The 19,495-nt window shown below is 52.3% G+C and overlaps 1 protein-coding gene across 2 annotated transcripts; it reads left to right on the forward strand.

Annotated features, from left to right (window-relative positions):
* Nucleotides 1–1,794: 1,794 nt before the first annotated feature.
* On the forward strand, nucleotides 1,795–10,285 carry Eef1a2 (eukaryotic translation elongation factor 1 alpha 2). Of its 2 annotated transcripts, none has more exons than XM_048441355.3 (8): nucleotides 1,795–2,058; nucleotides 3,298–3,514; nucleotides 4,934–5,113; nucleotides 5,616–5,912; nucleotides 7,113–7,263; nucleotides 8,172–8,428; nucleotides 9,254–9,488; nucleotides 9,865–10,285. In XM_048441355.3, exons 2-8 carry the CDS (start codon nucleotides 3,371–3,373, stop codon nucleotides 9,990–9,992), a joined length of 1,392 nt encoding a protein of 463 aa, XP_048297312.1. In that variant the 5' UTR covers nucleotides 1,795–2,058; nucleotides 3,298–3,370; the 3' UTR covers nucleotides 9,993–10,285. The 2 variants fall into 2 exon arrangements, with proteins under 2 accessions (XP_048297312.1, XP_085552989.1); XM_085696863.2 differs by lacking the exon at nucleotides 1,795–2,058 and adding an exon at nucleotides 2,993–3,112.
* The last annotated feature ends 9,210 nt before the right edge of the window (nucleotides 10,286–19,495 follow it).

Below are 19,495 nucleotides of genomic sequence, written 5' to 3' on the forward strand. Positions count from 1 at the left end.
TTTGGCCCCAACACTGAACTTTGGAGATACATGCAGATGGAAGCGATAGTTGCTCAGTTGCTGGAGCTATTGTGTGCCTGGCTGTTGCTGCTGGGTTAATAGCCTCTTGGAACTTCTGCCCTCAAGGCTGCTCCGTGGGGTTAGTGTGTTATAGCTCAACACCGTTACCTCTTGAAGGTTTGTTTTTCTGCATAGTCACAGGGTCTTCCATGCTGGCAAAGGCTTCAGGGATTGGCACTCGTAAGCAAAGTATGTCCTAATGACAGGGTGGTACTTTTGGCCTGCCTCCCCTAGGTCAACATATAGGTGTTTCGGGCAGGATATAACCCCTTGCCATCAGTGGTCAGTCCTCTAGGACTAGGGCAAGCTCCTGGCCTTGCATCTTGCTGGCTCATTGTGTCTCAGATGCGCATAGAGGAAGACTATGTAGGGAACGGGTGTCTGATGAAAACTCCAAAGTTGAAGGACTGGTGGCTATCCCCAAGGATCCTGGACTCTGGGCCCCTCTATTGAGCCCACCCAGCCTGCTGAATCCCAAACTATCCCTGATCTCTATGCAAGAAGAAAGGCATTCTGTGGAGAGACAAGCTGGGCAAGCAGGGGTGGTGAATGCTAATGTCTTGCCAGGAATTTATTTTTAATTCCTGGCTCCCAGTTGACAGTATCAGCAGTCTGCGGAAGTGCCAGGTCATCTGAGAGGCCTGCCTGGTCTCTGACTGCCCTCAGCCAGACAGACCCTCAGGCCTCACCTTTACTCCTTCTTCACACTTGCTAAGTGCCTGCCCTACTGGGCACCCATTTCCAGGGGCTCCTCATGGGGACAGCCTCAGTAGGAGGTGCTGGGCCCTGACCTGGCGCTTCTGTGTCTTGATCAATTCCACACTGGAGTGGAAGGGATGGACATAGGCCTGCTGTCGTTCAGCATAAATACCCAAGGAGCTTTTGCTTCCTGCTTGCCCTACCATACCCTGCAGTGGCAAACACTGGTGGTAGCATTAGAAAATAGAAAGCTCTGGGTGAGGTGACAAGATAGGGATCTCGGAAGAAGCCTCTGATGACACATGGTGGTCACAACCCCCTTCAGGCCTATTTTGGAATCCTCAGGGCCTCTCTATTTCCCACCCATGGGGCCTGAAGGAAGCTGGTGCTCAATCCTGGGCTAGTGGGGGTCTGAACTCTGTTTGGATGTTCTTGATCGTCTTAGGTAAGACAGTCTGACCTGGAATGTGTCCCCAAACTCTAATGGGCTTCATGAATCACCACACCTAAGGGAATAGGTAGAAAAAGCCTCTTTCCAGGACTTCAGAACAAGGTTGTATCTGGGCTGGAGTTGCTGATGGTCTCAAAGGTCTGCCATGTTGGGCCCATGTGAGCAAGCATAGGGACACTGTACCAGGGGGATCACATCATGGAAAGCCTCTGGAAACTGCACTTCATGTTCACTGGGACTCAACCGTGAGCAGGGCCAGCAATGGATGCCCACATCAGGACTTGCAAGGACCTTGACCTGGGCTTGTGCCTCTTCTCTTCCCATCCCACCTCCACTCGCTGGCTCCCTGTCTCATGTTCCACCTTCCCGGGAGCATCTTTATGTTGGGTGTACCTTTTATTCTTCTCTATAGCAACCACTGTCTCTGCTATCCCAGCTCTTCTGTAGGTTGCTTCTTTCCCTTCTCCATCCCTGCCCCTCCCTTCCTGGCTCGGTATCCCTGCCCCCACCTCTGCGTGCTCCCCGCCCTTTTGCCTGTTTTTCTCTCCTGATCTGCGCTCTAGCTCGCTGATTCTCTCGCTTACTCCGGTGCATCTTAGCAGCTGCGTCCTCTCGGATCCCCGTTACGCCGGCTGGCGCCCGTGGGTGCTTGGCCCCTACGTCCGCGCATCTCTCGCAGCCCATCCGCCAGTCTCCCGGAGCCCGCCTCCCCCCGCCGGTACCGCATTGCCGTACTGCAGGGGCGCAGTGCATTGCGCCGGCACCGTCAATAGGTGGACCCCCTCCTGGAGAGATAAAACCGCCGGCGCCGTCGCCGCCAGTCCCTCTGACTGAGACTTCGGCTCTGGGTAAGGACACACACTCTGGCCGGCGACCCTTGCTTAGGTTTCCACCAAGAGTTCGCCTCCCTGGGAATCCAACCCAAGGTAGAAGGGGACACGGGGCACCTATCTGAGCTACACCCCTGGATTGGGGGTCTCTCGGTCGCACACCGGGCATGGTGGGTCCCTGTGGCAGTCGGACGACGTGTCTCCTAGGCGATTGTTTACTTAGTGACAGCGGCAGGGGGCCTTCTCCTGAAACCTAGGATCACTCTGTCACCGTGACCTTGGGGCTCTCCTGGGCGCTGCGGGGCTGGACAGGCTGGTCAGTGCGGATGTTGGCGTGGCTCGGGGCTCTGGGGGTGTCAGTGATTTGTCAGAGAAGGGTGGGGGAGGTGGTGAAACCTGAGGACCCCCTACCCCGCCCTACGTGACTTCCACCCTAGTATCACCCCCCTCCCCACCCCGGCTCGGAGCTTCTCAGTTGACCTCAGCGATGCGCAGGTTCTGAGACACAGGACCTGGACCAGATGGTAGGGGGCGAGGGTGAGTGAGGGAATCTCTTAGGGTACTTACTGAGCTGGGTCAGGGTGAGATTTTTATTCCTCTGGCTAGAACAGGACACTCACCTCTCAGCCTTGATGGCTGCCCCCTGCTTGAATATGGGGAGGGCCTGAGCTATTCTGGGCCCATGCCTGGGCCTCATTCAGCTGTCTCCCCTGCCAGCCTGTGGGCAGGAAGAGGAAGATGGCGCCCTCGCCTGAGGAGGGGCTGAGGAGTGCTGGCCTTTTCTTCATGGTGGCAGCAGATGGGGGTAGGGCAGTGTCCCTCCCTGAGCTGTGTATGTGTGTGTGTGTGGTGGTGGTGGGGTGGCAACATCGAGGACAGGGAGGACAGGGCACTGGAGAGCTGGGCACAGTGACTCATCACAGGGCTCCTGCCTGCTCCAGGGGATCACACAGCCTGCTTGCTGCTCTGTGATGTCCAGATCGGATTAACCCTTCCTTAGGGAACTTTCCTTTGAATCAGCTCTCCAAACGTTTACACTCCAGCAAACCATTTGGGCGAAGGAGAAGAACAGGTGTCTTAAGAGGGCAACCTGACCGGACTGGGCTAGGACCAGGGTAGGGGGCAATCCTTCTTCACCCAACCTCAGGTGACTGGGTGGGAGCAAGCTCTCAAACACTGGAAGAGTGGTATAGATGTCTCTGCTGGGCTCTCTCTTGGCTTCCTAACCATCTGTCTTCCTTGTCACTGGCCCCACAGGGTTCCTGCCCAACACACCCTCAACCTCGAGCCAGAGCCCCCACAGTGCCAGCCCCTCCCTCCACCAGGCAGAATGGGCAAGGAGAAGACACACATCAACATTGTGGTCATTGGCCACGTGGATTCAGGCAAGTCCACCACGACGGGCCATCTCATCTACAAATGCGGGGGCATCGACAAGCGGACCATTGAGAAGTTTGAGAAGGAGGCAGCAGAGGTGAGCACCCCGGGCCTGGTGCTGGCATTGCTTGGTTTACTTCCTTCCATTCCAAGGATAGGGGTGTCTGGAGATGGGGGTGAACAGGGCAGCCCCCCCCCTCGAGAATGCTGCTAGATTTGCTTCATACTGAGGGAGGGAGAGTTTGTATCCTACTCAGGTCCACCAGAGGGCTCTGGATTCTCAGCCTCAGTGGGCCAGAGGGCCCTCAAGCCTTATCCTCTTGCTCCCCAGGGCTGAGGCTGGATGTGGTGCTACCCTCGCTTGTCTTGTAACAGCCAGGGCTCAAGGATGCTATTAATAGCAGGTTGATGGGTAGCAGCCTTGCCAGCTCCACTTTCTCCAGATAAGCTGGGGAAGGTTGCTGGTTCAGGATGATGCCTGGAGTGGGGGTGGGGAGGTCTTGGTAGCCTGTTCCTGGCAGAGACCTACGAACGGGCAGTGGCTGTAGCTGAATTCCCTTCTCTGCCCTGAGAAGAGCTGGCCCCTGGATAAGGGCTCAGACCAGACCTGAGGACAGCCACTCTCTCTGTGTTGAACTCCTGCTCTGTGTGTATGTGGGTTTTGAGCCACAACTCTGTGTGTCTGAGCCCTGATGCTTTTACCCTTTAGGGGGTGTTATGAGGGGAGGTGGTAGGAGGGAGCTGAGTGACTGAAGGTCACCTGGGTCAGGTCCCAGCTGGGTTTTGTGTGGGTCTGGCTGGACAGCTCCTCCAGGCTGGGTAGCAATCCTAGAATGCAGAAGCCTGTCCTGGGAGAGTCTGGTAGGGAGTTACAGTTGTGGTCCAGGTTGTAGGAGTCTCACCAGGACTCTCACCTTGGCACAACTTGGCAGAGAGTAGCCAGCCTTGCTCTTAGTAGGGGGTGTTCTTTCTTTTCCTATTTTGCTGGAAGGGGAGAGGGGAGATGTCTCAGAGCTATTTGGAAGTACTCATCAGCTACAGAAAGAGCTGGAAAGCCAGACTTTTCTCAAAACCTTGACCAATTTATTTATTTTTAAAATTTTTTCTTTGTTTTGAAATAACTCAGAGAGTTTTTTTTTTAATAGCCCCAAACCCATGAGATGATTGACCTATAACTGACTAGGGTGTGGAGCCTTAGCCTCAGGCACTGAGGAACCCTCTGCCAGGGATAGGAGTTTAAATGAGGTCTGGCAACTTCCAGATCCTCATGCCCCCTGCTGGGGGACTTGTGTGTCCACAACCATTTAGGAGGGGCGTACGGGTGGGGCTGACTCATCTGGGTGGCTTCATTTTGTGGCAGAGCAGGGCTTGGATGTCAGGACCAGAGAGAGATGGTGCAGAGGTCCTTGGTTCAAGGTGCCTTAACCCAACCTTAATCTCTCATGACTGCTTCCAAGGCCCAGGGCAGGCCTGGCAGATGAACGTGACCCCTGAGTCCTGTGTCCTACCCTTCCAGATGGGGAAGGGCTCCTTTAAATACGCCTGGGTGCTGGACAAGCTGAAGGCAGAGCGGGAGCGCGGCATCACCATCGACATCTCCCTTTGGAAGTTCGAGACCACCAAGTACTACATAACCATCATTGATGCTCCAGGCCACCGAGACTTCATCAAGAACATGATCACCGGCACTTCCCAGGTGTGCAGGGAGAGTCTTCCTGCCAGGACAGAGCCCCGCCCAGTTCACCTCCATCCTGCTTGGCACAGAGTCCCTAAAGACCTGAGTCAGTTAGATAGGGTACCGGCAGGGTTACCCCACCACCACTATTTGGGCCAGCAGACAGACAGAGGGGGAAATTGTGGGCATGTTCCTTCACAGACAGATTCTTGTAGAAGAGGCCACACTAGGAACAGTGAGATGTGGGTAGAAAATCAGTCAGACAATCACAGGAAGACAGAACAGAACCAGAGGCCAAATGACTCATCCAAGGGCACACAGCCTGCTGATGGTGGAGCTGATGGCCAGTGCTGGGCCTCCTTGACTCGGGACTCGGGGTCTGGTGGAGGAGTCCCCTGCTACCCTTGAGGTAGAGATCCCGAGTATCCATCCCAAGGATAACTGCCCAGGCCCCATTTTGTGGGTGGTTGGGATAGGTCAAAGGCTGACCCAGGGGGCTCACTGTGTCTGACCTGTTGGATAGGCGGACTGTGCGGTGCTGATCGTGGCAGCGGGTGTGGGCGAGTTCGAGGCGGGCATCTCCAAGAACGGGCAAACCCGGGAACATGCGCTCCTGGCCTACACTCTGGGTGTAAAGCAGCTCATTGTGGGTGTCAATAAGATGGACTCCACGGAACCAGCCTACAGCGAGAAGCGCTACGATGAGATTGTCAAGGAGGTCAGCGCCTACATCAAGAAGATCGGCTACAACCCAGCCACAGTGCCCTTCGTGCCCATCTCAGGCTGGCACGGTGACAACATGCTGGAGCCTTCACCCAATGTGAGTGAGGACGGGGATGGTGGGGGCAGTGCCGAGGGCTCCGGGACTCCAAGTCAGGGTGGGCCAAGCTGGGTTTAGCTGGGTTTCTGTACGCACTGTAGTGATGGGTGCCAACCTCCTGGGGGATCTCCCCTAGTAAGGGATCTGCATTTGGGGTCCCCGTGAGGCCAAAAGAGGTAGATGGGTCCCTTCTCCAGTCACTGCCTGTTGGGCCCTGTATCTCACTGCGGGAATATCAGTTTTTGTTTCTCCCAAGCCTCTGTCCTGGCTTTCGATACTGTGAGGACTAGCAAGGCCCTCCTTAGCTGCCTCCTCTGAGGTCTGAAGAGTGGATTGGTATCTAGGAAGCATGCATGTCCCTGGGCTGGCCTGGATTGTGGAGGAATGTCTCTTAGCTGTTCAATTGGAAAGTTTGAAGCTTCTGCAGCTCTGGGCCTCTAAGTTGGGGGTGAAGAGGGGGACAGTTTTCAGAGAGAGCCTGGGACCTAGATCTTGGTCTATCCAGAGGAGACCCCCTGCCCAGAAAGGTGGGTACTCGGCTTTAGCCAGTTTTGCAGCTGCCCACAATGAATGAAATGGTGTGACGATAGGCTCTCTGGAGATAGCTGGGGGCCAGTGCCTGGTGGTATGGGGACAGTTTGATGGTATGATCATCAGGACCTTAGAATCCTCTGGAGACTTTTGATCAGCAAGGTCCCTCCACCCCCTGCTTCCTACTGCTCTATTGTGCTCTGTGGCTTTGTTCACTCATTCTTCAAGAGCCATCTGTTGACCTGAGATGTCTGAGACTTTGTCATAAAGATAAAGGCAGGAGGACACACAGCACCTTGGTGGATTTACTTCTTGTCTGTGTCAGGTGGACCATGAGGAACTCTTTGTTAGGAGGGGTTGAAGTCATCCTCCAAAGAGGCCCTGGTGGTGGTAGTAGTGGTGGTGGTGGTGGTAGACTCTGGGCAGCTTGGTAGCCAGCAGGGCTTTGGGGTTGAGGCATAGGCTGGACTTTATCCTGGACATGGCCATTGGTCAGACTTGAGTCCCTACTCTCCTGGTTCTTGCCCTGTCTTGGGCTGTGATTGACCAGGTCCCTGACAGAGCAGGGAATCAGGCCAGCTGCCACCCTCAGAATCTTGGAGATCTGAGGCTGAGGGGGTGGTCAGGTGGGTTGCCCTTTAATTGGCACTTTTTTTCCCTCCTGCCCAGATGCCATGGTTCAAGGGCTGGAAGGTAGAGCGCAAGGAAGGAAACGCAAGCGGTGTGTCCCTGCTAGAAGCCCTGGACACAATCCTGCCCCCAACTCGCCCCACTGACAAGCCCCTTCGCCTGCCACTGCAGGATGTGTACAAGATTGGTGGTGAGTGAGGCCCTGGTACTGGAGCTCATTGCTCCCTGCAGGTGCTAGCAGGCTTTGTCCCCAACCTCGACCAGGACATCAACAAGGAACCCTCAGGCCGATTGTCTCCACCTTTCTCCCAAGACCATGCTCTCTTACATCCATTCATTTATCCACCGATCTTGATTGTTGTTCTATCCATCCATCCACGTCCACCTGTCCACTCGGTCACTTCTCCCACCCACTTCCACCCACCCATCCGTTCACCCAGCGTTCAGCGGGATTTCCTTTCCCACTCGCCACTCCCCTAAAGCCATCCGCCAGGAGCTAAGGACATTGGAAGGGAGTGTTGAACTGACTTACACTTCACCTGCAGGGAGAGGGGTGCCTGTCTCATTGGAGGCAGTCTTAGTCCAGGAATGAGAGTTACAAGTCATTAGTCAATAAAAACCAAAGTAAAATATGAAACAAGCAAAGGGAGAGGAATGAGAATATCACGCTGAGGCTTACAACTGCTGGCTCTTCTCTGTCACCCCATAACGCTACCACCCCCAAGCTCCCAGAAGAAGGAGAGCAGTGCTCCCTCTCCCAGTCACTTGTTCATTAAGATATTTCTGTAGTAGCCACACTGCCATTGTGGGCAGGCCTGTTGGAAGGGTTGGGACTAGATGCCCCTTCAGTGCTGGAACCGCAGAGTCACGCAGGACCCAGGGAGTCCTATGTGGGCAAGAGCAAGCCTAGTGAGATGATCCATGCCTGGCTTGGTTCTCAGAGAGAAGAGGAAGGCTTGTGATGCTCCCTCAGAGGGACAGCTGTTCTTTAGGGGACGACCCCATTCCCCCTTCTCTGCCTTGCCCCTGATCCTTAATTTGTCTTGCCCTGAACCCCTCCTCTGGCCTGCCCTCTCACAGTACCCTCCCTTGGTCTAGGCATTGGGACTGTGCCCGTGGGCCGAGTGGAGACTGGTATTCTTCGGCCCGGCATGGTGGTGACCTTTGCACCTGTAAACATCACCACGGAGGTGAAGTCTGTGGAAATGCACCACGAGGCACTCAGTGAGGCCCTGCCAGGTGACAATGTCGGCTTCAACGTGAAAAATGTGTCTGTCAAAGACATCCGCCGGGGCAATGTCTGCGGGGACAGCAAGTCTGATCCGCCTCAGGAGGCTGCCCAGTTCACCTCCCAGGTTGGTGGCGGTACTAGTCATGTGTATGGAGATTCCTTCTCAGAATAGGGGAGAGATAGGCCAAGGTGTCACAGCACAGTGACATGGAACTGTAGGGGAAAGGCCTTCATTTCACCCGAAGGCCACTCATGTTCAAAGGCTAAATGGGTGTACATATGCAAGCAGAGCCTCAGGTCTCTCTGGGCAGCCCTACTCTGGGATATCCGACCTTTAAAGATACTTTTATTAACTTACTGACTGGGGTATCACTGTTAGCACTTTATTCTCTTAACTAAAAAATAAATCACATCTGCTTGTGTGTGTGTGTGCATGTTTGTGTGTGCATGTGTGTGTGCATCACAGTACACATGTGGAGGTCAGAGGGCAACTTGGAATCAGTTCTCTACTTCCATCATGTGACTCCAGGGATTGAACTCAGGTCTTCAAGACCTGGCAGCAAGCACCTTTGTCCAGAGTCATCTTGCTGAATCTCCTTCTCTATGTTTTTATGGCACCCTCTTTAACTACTTCTTCATGGGATGAGAGATTTTAGGATAGTTTTATTGAGATGTAATAGAAGCACTATAATTGGTTCTGGCCAGGGTTAATATGTCTGTGTCGTCCTGTTCCTTTCAAACAGTGCAGGTGTCTGTTGATTGCCTCGTGGTTTGCTATATGCTTAGCAAGATGTTGGGGTATGAGCCCAGAAGGGATCCCTGTGACCTGAGCATTCCTCGCACACAAATGTGGGGATCGGGAGGTGACTCTGTGACTGAAGTCACCCCATCAAACCCTGGCCCTGTTCCAGGAGACCTGACTCATGGCTGTCTTCAACTCTGCTCTCAGGTCATCATCCTGAACCACCCTGGGCAAATCAGCGCTGGCTACTCGCCAGTTATCGACTGCCACACAGCCCACATCGCCTGCAAGTTTGCTGAGCTGAAGGAGAAAATTGACCGACGTTCTGGCAAGAAGCTGGAGGACAATCCCAAGTCCCTGAAGTCTGGCGATGCAGCCATTGTTGAGATGGTCCCCGGAAAACCCATGTGTGTGGAGAGCTTCTCACAGTACCCACCCCTTGGTGAGCTAGGTGTTCCAAGATGTCAACGCGCTGCTGGCGGGCAGGGTCAGGGGCTCCTTTACTAAGGCAAACTACTGAGCGAAGTGTAGTGTTTAGTAGGAGGTCTCATCACACACACACACACACACACACACACACACACACACACACACACTCGCAAACACAACATCGTCCCTTTCTGTGCTTGACAGAGAGCTGGGACGGTGCTTCTTTTCTGAGGAAGAACCCCTGAGGGACTTCCCCAGGACCAACAGCAAGTCGAGAAATCCCCACCCCCTTAAACTACTTAAACAGCGTTAAGCTGTTCTGCGGACGCCCAATGCACCTGCACACTGCATCCTGGGCGCCCCCGCAGTTTACGCATCTCTCCCCGCAGGCCGCTTCGCGGTGCGTGACATGCGGCAGACTGTGGCCGTGGGCGTCATCAAGAACGTGGAGAAGAAGAGCGGCGGCGCCGGCAAGGTCACCAAGTCCGCACAGAAGGCGCAGAAAGCGGGCAAGTGAAGCGCGGGTGCCCGCGGCGTGGCCCTCCCCGACGGCGCCGCGCCGCGCCCCCAGCCCCGCCCCCGGCACTGGCCCCGCCCCCTCCCCCGCCCCAGGCGCGGCCCCTCCACCCCGCCTCCCCGCCAGGCGCATGTCTGCACCTCCGCTTGTAAGAGGCTCTACGTCAGCGACTGGATGCTCGCCATCAAGGTCCAGTGGAAATTCTTCAAGAGGAAAAGCGCCCCCGCCCCAGGCTTCCGCACCAGCGCTCACCACGCTCAGTGCCCGTTTTCCCAATAAACTGAGCGACCCCAGAGCCGTGTGTGCCTACTGCTGGGGCCCTGATTGTTAAAGTCCTGTTGCCCAAGGTGTTCAGGCTGGCACGTCTCACCGCTGACAGGTGACCTAGCCAACTACCCTCCTAAACTGCGTGGGTAGGCGGTGGGGCCCACTGAGCGGGTGCTGAAAACTCCCAGCTAGGTGAGGATGGAAAGACCAAATGGCTTTGATGGCTATGACCCGTTTTGTGTGCCTCGGTGGGATGTGCAAGACCGATCGTAGAACCAAAACTGTGGCTGGGTGTCACGAAGGGCCCCCTAAGGAATCGTGAGAACTGAGAGTTCCTCCCCATGAGTGTGGGCACGCACTTCTTTCCCCTAGGTTTCTGGGCTCTGACAGAAGCCCATTCTTGCTTCCACTCCTGACTGCTGAGCCAGCCCCTTGTCCATGCTGCCCAGATCTTAAACCCTTAAATTGCAGCAACACCTGCTCCAGAAGCCAGGAGGCCAATGACTTATGTTAGGTGGGCTGGGATTGGTCCACTTGTCCCAGAACATTCTATGACTTCGATGGCCAGGCAAAGCTATTCTCCACTCACTACTGTCCCAGGTAGCTGTCCTCCCCACTTTCCACCTCTCAAGATCTGTTCACGTTATTGCACGTAGCAGTTGGATAGGGTGAGCAGATTTCCTCCATAAGGCCAAGGTAAAGCTCTCTGAACCTCAGGCAAGGGTACCGGTCCTTAGTGTTCCCAGGTCCCATTGTGTCAATCTCCTAGGGCTACTTAACAATGGCCATACATAGTGTGACTTTGGAGCTAGATCAGGCTGAAATCAGCACCACTGGACAGAGGTGAAACCATTGCAGCTCTCCTCTCCTGCTGTTTTCACGTAGCCTCATCTCTTCCATAAGGACACCCGTGGCTGTGCTTAGAGCATATCTGAGAACCTACAGAAGCTTCCACCTTACCGATTGCATCTTCAAAATCCTTCCTTGCTCACAGTTGCTGTTCCAGGTTTCAGGTCTCAGGTTCCTGACATCTTCGATACATTCAGCCCCTAGGCTAGGTGAAGACAGAGACATTGCAGCATTGGTGGGCAATTCTGACCTCCAGAGAAACAGGCACACAGCCCGAATTCTCCCACCTAACCACAAGGCAGAATGAGCACCTCAGCATCCTTGAAGCAGGGATAGGAAGGGAGGAAGACCAACATGCCTAGAAAAAAGTGGTTTCTCAGAGCTGTGCTGACTGCCCACAGATTCACACAAGATGGGTCTGAACTGATGAATCCCAGGCCTCTGAGGGAAGGCTGTTGGATACAGATACCCAGGTGAATCTAAACTTCAGATGAATATCAGATACTTTTAATTTTTTTTGACAGGGTTTCTCTGTGTAACAGCTCTGGCTGTCATTCTGTAGAACAGGATGGTCTTGAACTCACAGAGATGCACCTGTCTCTGCCTCCCAAGTTCTGGGATTAAAGGTGAGTGCTACCACCACCTGGCAGATTTTTTTTAATATAAAAGATTTGAGACATTTATAGTAAAAAGAAGTTGATTATTAATCTGGAATTCTGATTTGGGTGTCCTGTATTTTGTCTGATGACTCTATTCAAGGACACTAGGCATATATATCCTGGACATCTGACTAATTCTGGGTCTTTTCTGGGCCACCATTATTGGCAGGAAGGGTCAGGTAGAGCGTGTCAGCCACAGAAAGTTGTTTAACACTTGGTCCTCTTTGAGTTGGGGCCAAATTAAGGAAATCCATTATCCCGAGAGAGGACAAATGTAAGAAAGAGCCCCTGGCTGGCGTTAAAGGAAACTGCAGGCAGACCTGCCTCATCCTCCTGTAGCAAACTTTTGTGTTCTCCAGGAACCTTGGCTACCCAAACACTACAGGTTGTCCCAGTTCGGCCTGCCAGCTGGTCACAGTGGCATGTGTCGGGCCACACTGTCCTTCACTAGGCAGACACATTCCAAGGACTCCCTGGACTGTGCTCCTGGTTCCCACTGGGGTCATTGGTAAATGAGTGTCTGTTGATTGTGGTGCCTAGAAGGTGGAGCCTCTGGGAAAGGTTTTTAGGCCTTGGGCCCCTCTTCCAGGCTATGGTGATGATAAAGGCTGACACAGATTCCTGGGTCTGAGGTCTCTACTCCAGTTCAGGGCAGAACTCCATGTAGCCTGGAGGAGACAGACATCTGGACTGAGTTTCTGGTGTCTATAGTCAGTGGGGCCAACACATGAAGTCACCTCTGAGACTGCCAGGACATTCCCTTTGTCTTCTGAGTTGGGGCTTCTTATGTCTATCCTACCGATATCTCTTGGAGGGCAAGGATTGATTTTCCACTTCCTGCTGGGTTTCTGGGAAATTCCAGGAGCTGCCCACACTTAGGCCAGGAGGGACATCAGAGGATGGCAGCCATTGACTACATATCAGAGCTAAAAGATAAAAGGGGTAGGAGATGCATCTGCTTTCCTGAGGGATGCCCAGCGCTGGCTTGAAGTATGAGCACACAGCAACCATTGTACATGCCTCTGCTGCTGCCTGAGCCAGGGCTGAGATGGAGGGGCGCTTAGAGCAGAGAGAACACATGGCAAACGAGGGCCGAGGACAGGCAGGCACAGGGAGACTGAAGTCTGGCCCCTGGACATTGACTTGGGGTACGTAGCAGGCAGTCAGACAGGAAGGTTGTAGGATAATGATGCATCACCATTGCTGATAGCGTTCAGGGGCCCGGCAGGAGTGACAGTATCAAGCGTCACATTTCTGAAGGCAGCGTATGGGATGGGGTGAGGGCCAGGGAATGCCACCCTATGCTGGGTTAGTGAATGATTTACAGCAGGCTTCACCAATGCTGACCAGTAGCCTCCATGTACACTTCGAAGGACTCTGAAAGATTCACAAAGTGTCAAAAGTGGGACTTCAGGGATGCTGAGCTGGCCAAGTCTAAGGGATGCTGCACCCTCCCATAATGTTTGTAGAGGGACCTTTCTTTCCTTCCCCAGGATCCCGAGGGTGACAGTCTATTGTCTGGATGGTGGCTTCTGAGCCCCCTCTTAAAGACTGAGCCTTGTGGCAGCTTTGGGACTCTGGGTCTTCCCACATTCTGTGATGATAGTAATGATCCTCTTTGAGAATATCTGTGGGTACGCATAGGTGCTTCTGAATGGACTTGTGAGTGTGAGGATTAGTGTTTACCAGAGTGTGCTTGTGTGGACCTGGGGCCTGTGTGGGTGTAGACTGGGTGTGGAACTGCACCTATGCAGACTGTGAGGCAGAGAACCTGAAAGAATGTCTCAGAGATGTTAGAGGTAGAGGTAGCTTACATATGCTTGTGTGAATATGCTTGCTTACCAGTATATGCCCTGTGCATGCGTGCGTGCGTGCGTGTGTGTATGTGTGTGTGTGTGTGCATACAAAGAGAATGATTTCATGCCCGTGTTTTAGCTCCGCCTCTGCTGTTGGCTGACTGCTGGGTTGGGGCTGACTTTCCAGGAGGGGCCTTCTGGGTGGCTGGAACAAAACAGCCCTAGGGAAGCTGTTTCTGCCATGTATGGAGCTAGTGTGAATTAGAAGGACTGTACTGGCACATGCGTGGGCCTGGTGTCTACTTCAAGACTCTGTTTATTGGTGTGAGGGAAATCTCTTCTGTAGAGATGGTGAATGAGGACCCTAAATGAAATCTGGGGAGCTGTGAGGGTTCTGGCTTCCTTTGCTGCACCTGATGTCTCAATTGGGGTTGGTTGGCAGAAGAGGGCCATGCACAGCAACAAGGCCATTGAGGCTGCATGAGGCTGAGAGCTGCTTATGTGTAGCATTGGTCATGGTTCCTGCCAGTGTGTTGGTCAACTCAGTCTCATCAAATCAGAGTCAAAATTTGGATGGAGGGTCTGAGTTGCAGGAGGCACAGAAACTGGGATAGTATGAGAAAATGTGGAGCCCTACTTCTTGTTCTCTGTCTCCAAGTGGCTGGAAGGAGGCCTGGTGATGAGGCCTTTGTCCCGGCTGCAGTGGAGGGGAGTGCCACTATCTGGCTGTAGGCCCCTACTCTTCCTGGCACTGGCTCACTTTGTTCTTTGGAAGATGCTACAGCACCAAGGACTGAAGAACACTGTAGTAGGTCTCTTTCTCACAAGGAGACAGGCTGGATGGGCTGGGGCTTGTGATGTAACAGGAGCTGAGAGTACAGTGTAACCTGGGGCAAATAGCAGGATCTGAGGGTGGAGCAAGAACTAGTTGGGGGCTGTAGTAGAAACTGGTGGCATAGCAGGAGCTGGAGGTGTAGCAGAGACTGGGGGTGCAACAGGAGCTGGGGGTACAGAAGGAGCTGGAGGTGTAGCAGGATTTTGGGGTGTGACTGGAGCTGGAGATGTAGCTAGAAGCAGCGCTTGTATAATGCGTCTGGGAAGGGATTTGTGGAACACAGAGAAGTTCACATTCTCTGGTTGTCTCCCTGAAGATGCCAAAAAAGGCTGCCACCCTGTCTTGTTCTGGGTGTCAACATCCTGAGTGGGAAGGAATCCTTCAGCCCAGGCCTGTGCAGGGTGTGCCGTGGGTCATAGGCTTTTCCTTGTTATTTCCACTTCCTGGAAGGTTGAGTCTGCTTCCAACTGGCCCTTTAGCTGTCTTTGGTACCCTCTCACTGCTTCCCGGATGCATCCCTGATGGCCTTGGGTTTTGTCCTGAGTGCTGAGGAAGGCAGAGCCTGACAGAGATACGCCTAGCCAGCTAGAGTTGGCTCATTTATTTTTACCTTAACACTTATATAATACTGCACAGCATCGTTCCAGTGCTTCACAAATCTCTTTCCACTGTCATTACAATCCTGCAATGTGATTGCCTTATTCCCATTATAGGTAAAGAAATAAAAGCACAGAGACTCAGTTTCCTCCCCAGAACCACTCTTGGAAGTTAATCTCATAGCTGTAATACACAGGCAATGGCTCCACTGTCCTGCAGGGCTCTCAAAGAAACATCAGTCCACCAACTGAGAACAGAAACACCAAAGTTGCTTTGCTGAAATTGGACGTTGGGGTCACAACCAATACTTTCTGGATGTCCTAAAAGCCCTTCCTGGGGGATTTGTAGCCTTCTTTCATGTGCTTCCACTCTGCCTTCCTTTCTCAAGAAAGTTATCATCTCTTGGCTTTGGCGTACTCAGAACAACATTGAGGTGGGTGGTGAGTTAAGGGTCTGTTTATTTTGGCTGTTTCATGCTAGGTTACAAGTGGTTAAATACCACAAACAGGCGCATTTAAAGAAAGGCTATGTTTCTGACATTCTAGAAGATACAGTATCACAGAAAACTGCCTGATCCTCTCTCTGACGCTCTTACAATCTTTCCTCCCCCCACTTTGCACTATGTCCCCTGCAGGAAGTGTTTTGTAGATCTGTTCCCTGGGACTGGGCTCTGAAACCCATTTTGATTGGTTGTGGTTTTCTGTAATGGTATCCATCTGTTATAAAGAGATGTTTCCTGACAAAGGGCGAGAACTACACTTATCTGTGGGGGTAAGGACAAATATTTAGAGTGTAGTTATGGGATTATGTTGATTTAGTAAATTGGTTGCTGTAGGTTCTCCTCCAAGACCCATGCCTTCACTAGCCCTAGGTAGTTGGTTAGGTTTCCAACACCAAGCATGATTCCCTTCTTGCTGAATGGGTTTTAATTCCAATAAAAGTGCCGTTAGTTATGCCATATAATAGTAGTGCATGGCACTACCACTGCTGCACCCTTGGGGTTATGTGCCTTGTTTGTCACTGTTGTGGTTCAGAGGCATCGCAGCAAGGTAGGACTGACTTCTGGTTGCTTCTTTCCCTTGGAAGCTGGCATGGTGCTTCCTAGAACCATGAAAGTTACCATTTGAAAGAGAGCAAGGAGGGTTATATGAGAGGTCTTTGGAGGGAGAAAAAGGAGAGGGAAATGATGTAATTATATTGCAATCTCAAAAATAAAGAAAAAACCCAAAACAAAAAAAGGAAGGATATAGTTAACCCCCATTTCTTAACTTTAGCTCCAGTGACATTTGGGCTGGATCATTCTCTTGTGGGGATGGTGTATCTTTACATTGTAACACGGTACTAAGTGTGATTACAGTAGTTTTGGGGACAGGCAGCCTCCCTGCACTGCACATTGTGCTCTCTTTCTCCTAAGAGTCAGCCTTCTGTAACCATGGGAAGGTCTGTATTGGAGCCGTGGAGGAGGTGAATGCTTGGACCTGGGTCACTGTGCCATTCTTCTGTCATTCAGCAGCCAGATACAGCTAGGAAAGTCAGGCTGTTTGGCCATTTGTTCTGTTCTAAGAGGAGGCTGTGATTCTCCTCCCGCTAGGGGAAGATTGGGGGCTTTGTTGGCAGCTGTGGCAGAAGAACTCAAAGCCAGGACATTTTGGAGATGGCAGTCCAGGACTGAGGTGTATGGGGCGGGTCTGCCTCTGGACCTGCAACCTTCTCTGTGGCCCCACGTGCAGGGATCAGCGAAGGTGCTTAGGCCTCAGCTCCTTACCTAGCCTTGGACTGGACCATGGGGCTCCATCCTCACCATTCCCTCTTCCCCAGATGCCCTGAACATACACCATCACTTTGGGGGTAGGACCCCAACAGATCAACTTGGGAGACACAAGCAAACTGAGTCTAACCCAGGAATTCTCAAACAAATTGAGTCTAGCCCTTGGGATGTTCAAGGTCATCCAACTTGCAAGAGCTATAGGGCTCCTGGGGGCCACACTGTGGCAGGCATGGCCCTGCCCTTAGCTTTGACTTTGACAAAAGAGGAAGGCGAATTTGCTGGATGCTGGAATGTAGCCACAGGGGTCACAGGGAGAGGATGAGGCTCCTGTTGAGTATTCCCAAGTCATCTGCTGGTGGGGCATTTGCTAGCTTTGTCTGAGGATATGAGCCAGTTGCAGAAGGAACCCCAAAGACCCACGGGTGCTTACCCAGAATGGAAAGCATTGTTCAAGCCTACTGGTCAAGCAAGGCACCATAGCAAGCCTGGACTGGCTGTAGGCAAGAGCCAGCAGCAGATAGCTTGTGCGTGGGCAGGTGCTGACCACTCTGCCAGCAGGAACATCTCTAGAGAACAGAGTTCCAGACACCCACACCCTCCCAGGGTACACTCCAAGGGCTCCAAACCATGTAGTTCCTGGGCTGCCCTCCAGGGCTCCTGTGGCTGGAGGCTCAGAGTGACCATTCTCTGATGAAAGTGGACAAGTCTCTCCTGTGGATTAGGCTGTGGACTGTGAGGGGTCATAAGACCCTGAGCCAAGCTTACTGCACAGGGAAGATGAGCATATGGCAGGCAAATGAGTGATAGTTTTAGACCAGCAAGGAACTTGGGTTGGAAGAGAAGGCAGTGGAATGGGGATACCTGACTTCAGGGCTTTCCTGAGCAGAGACACAGTGTTCATCCAATACCAGGACAGGGGACAGCATTCTAGACCGAGAGTGCAGTGCCTGTAATTGTGTGACAGTCACTGGGGTGCTGTGCTTGGCCGGTGTCTGAGAGGGAGTGGCAGGACCAGTCTCACAGATGAGTGGCCCTGGCAGTGCGTCGTGGATTGCTCCACAGTGGGGCCTGTATCATGCTCTCACTGGACCAAGGGGTCACTATATTTGTCACCTTTTATCTTCAATGGGACAGGGAGAATTGCCACAGCTTCTAAGATGTGAGAAGGGGTGTGTAGGTGGTACTGACAAAACTGTGCTCCAGAAACGAAGAAGGAGGAATATAAAGACATAAGGCTATCATAGAAGAGGGACATCAGGGGGCTGGAGAGATGGCTTAGAGGTTAAGAGCATTGCCTGCTCTTCCAAAGGTCCTGAGTTCAATTCCCAGCAACCACATGGTGGCTCACAACCATCTGTAATGGGTCTGGTACCCTCTTCTGGCCTATAGTCATTCACACAGACAGAATATTGTATACATAATAAATAAATAAATAAATAAATATTTTTTAAAAAAAGAAGAGGGAGAGCAGAGCTTTCTAGAAGCCTGAAGTTTGTCTTGGGGCCTCTTTGGACACTTCGAGGGCTGCCACCGTTCCCTGTCGGTCTCTATCTGTCGCCACAGTGAAATTATTGCCAGTGGTTGGGAAGTACAAGTTCAGTTCCTCATGTAATTAGCTAGTTTGCCAGGGGCTAGGTCAGCTTGTTGAGAGCTCTGGTCCTTAAAAAAATGAAGCAACTATAAATTAAATTCCTATTGACTTCAACCAGTAAGCATTCCTGTCAGATTAAAAAAAACCTCTTTCCTATCTTGTCTTTCCCTCACTTCATTGCTTTCCATTATCCAGACCAACACAGTCCTTCTTAATAGTGGAAAATTCCTTTGAGGGGGGCCTTTCTGCCTGGGTAGGCACTTCCTGTTGTCCAAATTATAGGATTAAAACAACCACAGCTCTGCCCAGTCAGAGTGACTGAGAACCTGTCTCTTCTCATTTCTCCAAATTGAGTCTGTTTCCCGGCTGGCAGCATTTCCCCTTCTGGTCCACAGCAGCTGTTCTGTCTTCTTGAGATCTCGCTTGGAAGGAGGTCTCTGTTGGAAGGGCTGCAGTGGGGAGCACCCCCATGTCCTAACTCTGATCACTGACCCTTAGCATGAGGGTGACCAAACTCCTGACTGTGAATGCCGTTATGTAACAGTCAAGTGTGCTGAATATATGAAGCTGGGCTTCCCAGCAGGGGTTTCGGATGGTGGCAAGTGTTCGCACATATTCTCTGTGGCTTCACTCGAGGCTTCTGATGATCTGGGCAGCGCATATCATGGAAGCTGGACATTCTTTCCACCTCCTTTCCCAAGCATTCACGGTGTTTGGCATCTGTGAAACCACAGTCCCAGGCTCAGCTGGAGGGGAAAAGAATGGTCGGTTTCCAACCAGAAAGCACTGGGATTCCTCTGACTGGCATTGCTGTGTGTAGCTCTCCATAGAGGTGTATGCTGGTGGGCCTCCATCCTGAGTAGTTACAAGAACCATGGCTTATAAACCCTCACCTGTGCCAGGCTCTGGGACACTGGGTACAAAGATACAAACTCTGAAAGACCCAGGTAGGAAATATGTGGCTGTAACCTCTTTAATTTTATTCATTTTTTTTTGCTTTAAGATCTTTTCTTTTTTAAAATGTTCATTGATGTTTTGCCTGCATTTATATCTGTATGAGGGTGCCAGGTCCCCTGGAACTGGAGTTACAGACAGTTGTGAGCTGCCATGTCAGTGCTGGGAATTGAACCCGGGTCCTCTG

The sequence above is a fragment of the Myodes glareolus genome, chromosome 10 (genome assembly GCF_982192425.1).
Source record: "Myodes glareolus chromosome 10, mMyoGla1.1, whole genome shotgun sequence".
Taxonomy (NCBI): Eukaryota; Metazoa; Chordata; class Mammalia; order Rodentia; family Cricetidae; genus Myodes; species Myodes glareolus.